The following is a 10,127-nucleotide window of genomic DNA, read 5'->3' on the forward strand; positions in this document are numbered from 1 at the left end:
AGCCTCATCATCATCATCATCATCATCCTCATCATATCATCACTATCTTCATCCTCCAGCCTCATCATCATCATCCTCATCATCCTCAACCTCCTCTTTCTCCTCCTCCGGCCTCATCATCATGATCCTCATGATCCTCATTATCCTCATCATCCTCCTCTTCCTCCTCCTCCTCCTCCTCCTCCTCATCATCCTCATCATCATCATCATCATCATCATCATCATCCTCATCATCATGCTCATCCTCATCATCCTCATCCTCATTAACATCGTTATCCTTATCTTTATCCTTCTCCCCCTCCTCTTCATCATCATCATCATCCTCATTATCCTCCTTCTCATCATCATCATCCTCATCCTCAGTATTCTCATTATCATCATCCTTATCCTCATCATCATCAACCTAATAAAAATATTTTTGTATTAATGATAAAAGTCACTTGAACAAATGCTTGTACTGAGATTGTTTCAATTAAATTGAACAAAAAAACATGAAAACCTGATCTGAATGTATGTTTTAAATTTAGCAATGTCTTATTTGTAGGCTTTCGGAATCTCCATGTGGACGATCAAATGACTGTCATCCAGCATTCATGGATGGGAGTGATGGTGTTTGCGCTGGGCTGGCGGTCCTACAAGAACGTCAATGGTCGGATGCTTTACTTCGCTCCTGATCTGGTGTTCAACGAGTACGTATGTCTTAATCTACTTCTCGAAGCGCCGAACAATGCAGAAACACTGGCACCTGCTTCTGTCCGTCCGCCTCTGCTTCTGCCACTTTCTCACAAAGTCTGTCCTGCTCTTACTCAAAACACAATGAAGTTGAAATTTGAATAGAATTTTTCGAAATATGGAGTCGGAATGGTTCTGTGCTTTTGGAGATCACCCAATTTTGTCAGGGGCTGTTCTTTTGTCGGCATGAGATTAAAGAGAGGAACATGAATCCGCCACACTGATGAGTGAAACTGATTCACGTGCGAACATTATAAGACAGCAATGGTGCATCAGAATGGCAGCCAGGTATATTAATATTGGCAACAATCAAATCATTTTTAAGCATTGTACATTAATGAAGATTAAGTAATTAATAAGTATTATGTGCTACGAGGAATATTAAGAGTTTTAAACAGATCAGTTGCGTAGCTGTAGAACTAGTGTGCAAATGACGCACAAATAATTTAACAGTCTTGACTTCACGAGCCGACTCTGGACATACAGGGGAGCTCCTTCTTAGATGTGTGTGCTTGAGAAGCGTGTGTGTGCTCCGCTAACCACTGAATAAACAAACCTCAACAGGCTGATGTTGACACTTGCGTCGAAAAAGGGCAACTTGAAGACATCTGAAGTACATTAGGCAACTTACATTTATTCCCCCCGTGCTTTCAAAAACCAGAGAGCTCTATAGTCGCTGATCATTCCTGGAAATTACCATCGTGTCAGTTAATAAACAGGGGAGGTCCATTAGTCTGCTGTTTTTCGCCCTTTCTACTCTTCTTGAACGTGACACCTCAGTAATTATGCAAAGTAGCTGGAAAGTGCAGGTACTGGAGTGTATGGATGTGGCAGGCAGCAACATAATATAGAGCACTTTAGTGTAATTAGACACGTCCTGCAGGAATTAATCACTGGGTTTTAAACTGTGCAATTAATAGAATTAAGTTCATGGGTCAATCTGTCTGCCCATTTGTATCACAAATATCGACGGAACATTGTTGGGGGAAACGTGAGGTCACAGAGACCTAATGAACTAATGGATTTTGTTTTTCTGTTGCTTTGTCATTGCTCTTTCTGTTAATATAGCAATATTTTAATATGGTCAATTCTCAATGTGGTTTGCACAAAAGGTTTGAGGTTCTGAATAGTTTTGGCTGCAGTGATTAAACCTGAATACTTGGAAACATTTTTGGGTGACATGGCTACTTCACATGACGATCCTCTAAGGCAGACCTGGGCAAAGTGCTACCCATCGGCCAAATGTGGCCCTCTGTCTGTATTTATGTTTCATTGATAATAATTAATTGTTTTAATTCATTAGATGGCACTGTTCAATTCTAAATATAGCTATCATAATAATGATAATAATATATTATTATTATTATTATTATACTGTTGACAGAAGTAGGACATATTTTCTACTGATAAAAGTGAGGAATGTGGAATCAAATATCAGTGTAGGACTTAGTGGTTCCAAAACACTGTCCTATCTCCTCACGGATGCAATCACAATAGTGTGTGACTGATGGAGACCAAAAGTACATACAAGTAACATCCGACTTACGACCGGGATCGGTTCCGACCTACCAGTCGTAAGTCAGATTGGACGTCAGTCGAATGCCATTCAAAATGGCCGACGTGAGGGTTATAGGTACTACTGTAGTGGTAGATGGCTGTGTGAGAGTGAGGTGCTGGGATACTGTGCTGCTGTAACTGTAGTACGCAGTGCCGGGCTACTACGTGCTGCGGTGCCAGACATTGAATACAAAAATAAGCATCTGTTGGCCGTGGTCGTGAGTACGGGTGGACATAAGTCAAGCAGATCGTAGGTTGTATGTTTCTTGCACTTCCTTTGAGTTTTCAAGTCAGAGGTTAGACCCTCTTCCAGTCCTGTAGCATAGAACTGTGGTTTTCAACGGGTCTGGACCCACTATGATCAACAGTTGTGGTTCCGTCAGACTCAGCTTCTGAGAGACATGGTGGGTCTCCATCAGCCCTGCCAGAAACTTGTCCCTGGTTGGACTTAACTTGCTTGTTGTCCACCTTTATCTAATGTGGCTGCTGATCATGTGTGTGTGTCATCTGTGACAATGATAGCTGGATGACGATACAGCAGCTTTGAAAAGCACTTTTGGAACTAGTAATAGTTACTCTGGCCTATATTTTTTGCGTGACATTTTGCAGCATTGTTTGAGAGCAGCACGTGGGCCATGAAAAGTAAGTCATGCAAGCAAGTGTAGTTTTTTTCTTTCTTACCTTGCAGACCGATAGAGGCCATTTAAGTGTACTCATGTCCTGGTGCAAAAAACAATGGCTCGTAATGGGAGTAACAAGTACAATGGGAATAACTTGTGACCCACTGAAAGCAGCTCTGTGTCCCACCAGTTGAGAATTGCTGATCTAGAATGTAAGTGAATCTGTCGCCATGATGGAACACAAGATTTTCAGTTGTTTTGTTGCCCTTCCCTGCGCCAGTATCCAGAAAAACATAAAGATATACTGTTTTCAAAAGTAAGCAAAACAGAATTCCCTAAAAAGCACAAGTGTAGTCATGGTAGTTATTATTTGGGCAGATGAGATTTCATCCACTATTTCATTTTTAAAAAAGCAGCGCTGGCTATCATGCCTTAATTGTTTGCTTCATATTTCCTGTCAAATACAGGAAGTTAAGCAAAAGTGATGCATGGGTAGGATGCAGTCGATTGCTCGGCTCCTTAAGGTGGATTAGTGGTTCACACTTTGATGAGTGAATGAGAGCTGGTAGGGCTCACACACTTGAGGGGAGGTGGGTAATTTGAGCTTTTTGAAAAAGGCTGGAGCAGGTGTTAATGGACTGAAGTGCTCCCTGTCATTCTTTAAATGTGCTGCTTAGTGTCTCCTGCCAAGCAAAGGCTGAACTTCAAGAGGGATAAAAACGTCTGCGGTGTTGGCGTAATGAGACACCAAATTCATGCCGTCATTAAATAATTGTTGGGGTTTTGTGACTGAAGACAAGTGTAGGTTTACCACACTTGTGGGCATATGTTGCTGGGCTGGAAGGTGATATGGTTTCAGACAGAGGAACATCATGCGTGGCTAATGGGCGACTAATCCGGAGATCAAGAGTGTGATCCCAGACTCCCTCACGGGCATGTTCATGTCCAAGATCAAGACAGTAAAACCTGTGATGACCGTCAATCTCAGGCTGCTGTGACACACTGCTTAAGAAAAAAAGAGGTGCAGCAGCAAACATGACAATCAACTTTGATATCTTGGCGAGTCCTGGAAGTGACATGCATGTGTTTATTTTTTTGGTTGTGGCATGCATGACTTTATTTATTTTTTTATCCTGAGACAACAATTAACTCGAGATAATTGTTATCTCATGATTTATGTTATATTAATTAATTATATTATATCAATTCAAAATCATGATTTTCATGATCAGAGTGGCACTTGATCAGAGTGTTAGAAGCGCATAGACTTGGCCGTCTGCAATATTCTGCCTTGCAGACAGTGAATGAACGTCTATGAACAGTTATGAAGCCATGAGAGACATCATGGTTACAGGTGGATGTATACAAAATGCTTTGCCAGAGAGGCAGTTATGCATGCGCAGACATTTACGATTGTATCTTGAGATAAAAATTATCTCGAGATAACTGTTATCTCAAGATACGAATTATCACAAGATAAAAATTCTCTCTTGATAATTATTACCTTGGGATAAAAAAAAATTAAGTCATTCATGCAACATCCAAGAAAATAAGCATATGCATGTCACTTCCAGTACTCGACGGTTTGGCAATTACCGCAGTTAGCTCGCCTTGTTTATTTAGAGTCTAACTACCCTGTAAATGAAAACAGCTTCATGTGAGCTACTGTTTCGCCCCTGGTGGTGTGAAGTCACTCAGTAAACCACCCCCTATTATTGGTTTAGTGTCTCACTTGAGTCACTCAGATTCATTGTTTCTATTTCATTATGTGAGTGGCAGGACAAAGCTGTTCATTGCAGTGAGCACTTCTTGCATTTGTTGACAGGTGTATCAGAGTGAATGCACTTTTTTGATGACTTACTGAGCCCTTAAGTATGAACATGACAGCTTGGACTCAGTGAGCTCTTGACAACAACTTGTGAGGCCAAGTCAGTGCAGCTTGATCAGCGTGCAAATGCTCTGTTGGTACGACGTGTTCATGAGTCACTGTAAACCAGGTCGAACGTTCCCAGCTTCTGAACAACGGCTCGGTAAACAGCAGATCATGAGAAAAACTGCAACTTTAATTCGGTGAAGTGAAGCAGTTATTGTGACTTCACTTGTGTGTGTTTTTAGTTCAACACTCACTCTAGGCTCCAGTGTGGTGCTGCACACCATTATATGCTAAGCACAGAAATATGGCCTCGGTCCACACTGATGCATTTTGAATGTAATTGTTGCCACAAACAGTCCTCAAACGTTTAGGAATGAAAACATTCATTCATATTTGATAACTGGAAGCTTCTAGTCAAAGGAATGTGCTAGGGGTGGGACTTGATTAAAATGTAACTAATTAATTACAGGTTTTGTGATGTGATTAATTACATTTTAATATTTGATATGGTAAAGATCAAATTTTAGTTCTGCCGACATGAGAATAATCATCAGGGTGGAAGTGCTTCAGCGCTTTGCTGCAGAAAGTGTAGAGAGCATTTTCTCAGCGTCTATGCTGAAGTTCCTTTTTGGTATCTTGAATTTTCCATCCCTATTTGGTGTCCTTCATCATGGATGTTTTGGTTATGACAACACATTGCACCTGGAAATGGTGCACTGAAAAATGTTCCCTGGGGAAGAAAGTTAGTACGCGGTTCATTATTTTTCTCTGTAATTAATTGATCAAAATAACTCTCTTAAAGGCCCGGCCGGAACCCGCGCTTACACTGGGATCGTCTCACTAGCCCCTGCCGTCTTAGCTCTCTGTGATGTGCTGTCTCTTCCATCTAACTGGAGCCACAACAATGTCAGTGTAGATTATTTGCTCTAAAGTGAAGTAGCTCATTTAGGACTGCTCGCATACTGCACTGTGCTGTAGGTACTGCATGAACATGGTAAAATAAAAGTGAAATAGTGGAGCATCAATGAACAGGTGGTCAATTAGTTTGCACCACAAACGAGGCTATAATGTTGCTTGTTTTTTTTATCACCTCCACGAGGGTTGACATTTGCTGCGTTCATCTGTCTGACAATTTGTGTGTGTGTTTAAGCATATCTACTGAGGACAGGTTTTGGGGAAAACACCTCCTTTTTATTTGCCTTCGTGGTGTATATATATATATATATATATATATATATATATATATATATAGAGAGAGAGAGAGAGAGAGACAGAGAGAGAGAGAGAGAGAGATTTACAGGATACCAAAGTACTTTATTGAAAAACAATGTTGGATAGGACAACAGGGACATTTTAGTAACAAGGACTACTCTTCTGTTTGTTGACTTTCTCTCGTATCACACGTTAGCGACTCAAATGGTCTATCGTCTTTGACAACATGAACAATACAACATGTATGGACAACAGTATGTTTTTTTTCTTCTTAACAAACAACAGTCGGCTAGCATCCAGGCTAATGTTAACATCGGCGGCGATTCCGGCTTTGGCTCCGCCCATTTCTTCTCCATTGGGTCACCAAAACCAAGTGAAATTATCAGTGCCGTAAGAGGTTGCAAAAACATTGGAGCTGGCATTTCCAAAACGTTTCCAACACTGGATATGCGGGGCACGACAGCCAATGACCTGGAACTTGGACCAGAAACTTGGAAGCGTCAGGGTTGTTCTTAAGGACTCCTCATGGTAGTTGGGAATCTCGGAGGTAAACAATCAAAAAAACATGAAGGTTGATGAGAGGTCTAAGTCAAAAAGTACATCAAATAAAGTATTTAAGTTTGACACCATAAAAGAAATTTATGTGAATATTAACTTGAAGTTCCAGCTGTCAAGTTCCCTTCTTCATCATTTATACATCAAGATCAGAAACTCTGTCGCAAAAAGTTCTGTTCATCTACATTCAATTCCCCCAATCATTCCTTATTTACGCTCGTCTGCAAAATCTTATGAGGGAAAGGTGGATATTTGCCGAGAAATACTTCCCAATCACTACTCAGCCGCTTGATAAATTATCCACAAATGAAAGCTTCGCCTCACCTCAAACGCTGTCGAATATTAGAGGTTTAAAGGTGAAACCAGCTCCGAGGACGTCGGTGTTGAAGAGTGGCTGCGAGTGTGAAAGATTACACTGCGGAAATCTGTGATGTTACCAGGATAATTCACTATTCCAGCGGTAATAGATGGAAGTGTCATGTGCTGTGCTCGATCATTACATGAGAAATTTCCCAAGTTTAGACTCATTCTGTGGTTTTAAAACTTTGATCTCTCTGTGCCCTTCTGTCACCCCTGCAGGCACCGGATGCACATCTCCACCATGTACGAGCACTGCATACGGATGAAGCACCTGTCGCAGGAGTTCATGCTGCTGCAGATCACTCAAGAGGAGTTCCTGTGCATGAAGGCGCTGCTGCTTTTCAGCATCAGTGAGTTCTCCCTCCACAGCCCAGACAGGAGGGGCCAGGCCTAACGCCTCTCTTCCTTCCAGTTCCGGTTGAAGGCCTTAAGAGTCAGAAGTACTTCGACGAGCTGCGTCTCACCTACATTAACGAACTGGACCGCCTCATCAGCTACAGAATCACGTCCGTGTGTTCGCAGAGGTTCGACAAGCTCACGCGGCTCCTGGACTCGCTGCAGATGGTAAGATGACATCATGAGCCTGGCATGAAGTCGTTCAAGCTAGAACTTGTTTGTACCTTGATTTAATTCCCTAAACATAGCTAGCCTGTTAGCGCTGTTCCAAGGGAACACCAAAAAAAAAAACAACTTGATGTGAGCACAAAGGAAACAATACGGAAGAGGATTAGGGCCAGTGAAGGAAAAAAAAGTCATAATTCTGAGATTAAAGTGAGAATTCTCACAGTTAAATTTCCTAAAGGGCCACATTATAAACTGTGACTATTGTGAGGGGCCATCATGCCAAAGAAAGGTGGTGATAACTACAAAATGTGATGGAAAAAAAGTGATGAGTATGAAATGAACCATACCACATGGAAGCATATTAAGGATATTAAGAATGATTTAACAAAACTAAACTAAATGAAAAGGCAATTTATGAATTTTCTTTCAACAAATTTTGAGGAAAATACGAAAAGAAGAAACAAAAATATGGTCATGAATGTGTTGTATTTACAGTTGAACTAGTACTGGCCAGCCCTAGTGGTGAGCGTAGGATGGTCCATCTCTGGGCTGCGTCATCTAGCAACTTCTTGTTGTTAAATATCCGTTTTGTGAGGCTTCTTTGTTGTGTAAAATATTGTTAAAGCACAGCACAACTCATTTTGACCTTCACCTTCACGTCTATAAGGTATAAATATGCATCAGTAAAATTAGCAGTTTTATCTTACCAAATGGCCTCAAAATAAAAGTCAAATTTGAGGCTTTGTTTGAAAAGCTGTGAACCTGTTGCGAGTGGGAGTCTTCTACCAGCATATTTGAGTTTTTTGTATTCATGATATTACATTTTTGTGTCAGATTAATCCCTAGTCTTCACCTGACTGACCAGACGCTCCCTGTTGTGTTCCAGACAGTGAAGAAGCTCCACCAGTTTACATTCGACCTGTTTGTCCAGGCGCAGTCGCTGCCCTCAAAGGTCAGCTTCCCGGAGATGATCGGAGAAATCATCTCTGTCCACGTACCAAAGATCCTGGCTGGTTTGGCCAAACCAATCTTGTTCCATGAGTAGAGGGTTTCTGCTTTTGTATTTTGGAATCAAAGTGACTCATCTCCACTGAGCTGTACGGAGGCATGGTGCTGTTTTCCTCCACCCTTGGTCAGATAGCGTGTAGCCTCTTCATCTCTTTTTCTACGTTTAAACTTTACAGTGCATTGAGTTTGCTCTGAGCTTTACTGGAAGTGCCGCCGGTCGTGAATGGATCACACACTCAAAAAGACACAACTGATTGACTAACTTTTCATACACTTTGATCTTTAAGTGTCCTTAAAAACTTGACAAGCAAACACTTCTGGTTTGATTCCAGTCTTGAACAAAGTATATTTGTATAGTTTTTTTCCAACTCCGTACAAGGTTAAGCCTCTGTTTAAGGATAAAAACTCCAAATTGTCATTATTATAGGGTTTCAATTTGGCTCAGAGTCCTGGTTAAGGTTGGCCTTTTGGATGGTTAGAGAGAGACTGGGGTGTGTGTGTGTGTGTTGACCTGTCACGGCTAAAACCCTTGTCAACATTCAGTAACATAAAAACCAATTTGGAATTATCAATATTTTTTCCATCATTTGAGTGAGTTTTCCAGTAATTTCCATCACAGTTATGAAGGAAAATATAAAGGTCGACACCCAGTTATTTACATTGTTGGTCTTTGAAAAGTTTCAAATTGATTCCTCACTAAAAGACGAACCACATTTTGTACTCTGCGTCACCTGTTTTGTGTTACTAATCTACTATCTAATCTACTAATGGATCATGAACGGCAAAGAGAATCTGGATGTGGACAGCGTTGACAATAGGACAACAAATATCCACCTGCAGCCAACACAGATCCGGGAGAAGCGGTTTGACTGCTTCTGCCAAACGTTGAAGATGAACAGTCTGTGGAATGCCTTGAGGAGAAACAATGGTTTGCTTTTCGTTTCATCCAGATATCACATGCTGAAGTTTTGTATATACCTGTCTCTCCACAAGTTTCCTCTGCACTAAATTTATTGTGATGTAAATTCATTTCTGCCATGTGACAGCTTGACGCATGCGTCTCGTGTTCGTTGATGCTTGTAGTTCCAACACCAATGGTTAGATTCAGGCTGTGGATGTAAAGGCAGACTTTTTCTATCTCACCATCAACAATTTCAGCGCCAAGGTCGGCCTCACGTCTGTGCTGTCTTGTTCTCCAGCAGTTTGAGCAGCAACAGGGAGAAAAGGGACTTCAGAAGCTCTGTGACACTTGAGCCTACCACCTATTAAAGCCCCGTGCTCAGATCTAGCTGCTGCCACATCCCGTGAACGGCAGACCATACCAGCTTCAATTTTTTTTTCTCTCATTTTTGAGGCTCCAAATCTTGTAGCTTTCTTATGCACCTGGCAGAGTGATGAATGAGCCGTCCATGTGTAAATACTAATCGGACTTTTGTCACTCCAGTGTTTGTATATTGGACAACAGCTGGTGTGCGATGGCTGTTCCTCTACATGCTCCAGTAACTGTATATATTGATCCCTGTTGGTTTTCGGTGTCCAGACATTTGACCTTTGCGGTCATCTCTTGTATGATTTTTACCTTTTGTGAACTAGTGTGTTTTTCAATACATATGTTTTTTCAAACTCGCAGAGCTGCGTCATCTTTT

The 10,127-nt window shown here is 41.3% G+C and overlaps 1 protein-coding gene across 4 annotated transcripts in view; it reads left to right on the top strand.

Annotated features, from left to right (window-relative positions):
• The window catches only part of ar (androgen receptor), a 34,410-nt gene extending 24,283 nt beyond the window's left edge, over positions 1 to 10,127 (top strand). For 3 of the 4 annotated variants that reach the window (XM_053846604.1, XM_053846606.1, XM_053846607.1), the window contains exons 5-8: positions 545 to 689; positions 7,129 to 7,259; positions 7,322 to 7,473; positions 8,360 to 10,127. In XM_053846604.1, coding sequence (XP_053702579.1) covers positions 545 to 689; positions 7,129 to 7,259; positions 7,322 to 7,473; positions 8,360 to 8,518 — 587 coding nt within the window. In that variant the 3' untranslated portion in view covers positions 8,519 to 10,127. The remainder of the gene's footprint in view (positions 1 to 544; positions 690 to 7,128; positions 7,260 to 7,321; positions 7,474 to 8,359) is intronic. The other variant, XM_053846605.1, reaches the window with a different exon arrangement.

The sequence above is a fragment of the Synchiropus splendidus genome, chromosome 17 (genome assembly GCF_027744825.2).
Source record: "Synchiropus splendidus isolate RoL2022-P1 chromosome 17, RoL_Sspl_1.0, whole genome shotgun sequence".
Taxonomy (NCBI): Eukaryota; Metazoa; Chordata; class Actinopteri; order Syngnathiformes; family Callionymidae; genus Synchiropus; species Synchiropus splendidus.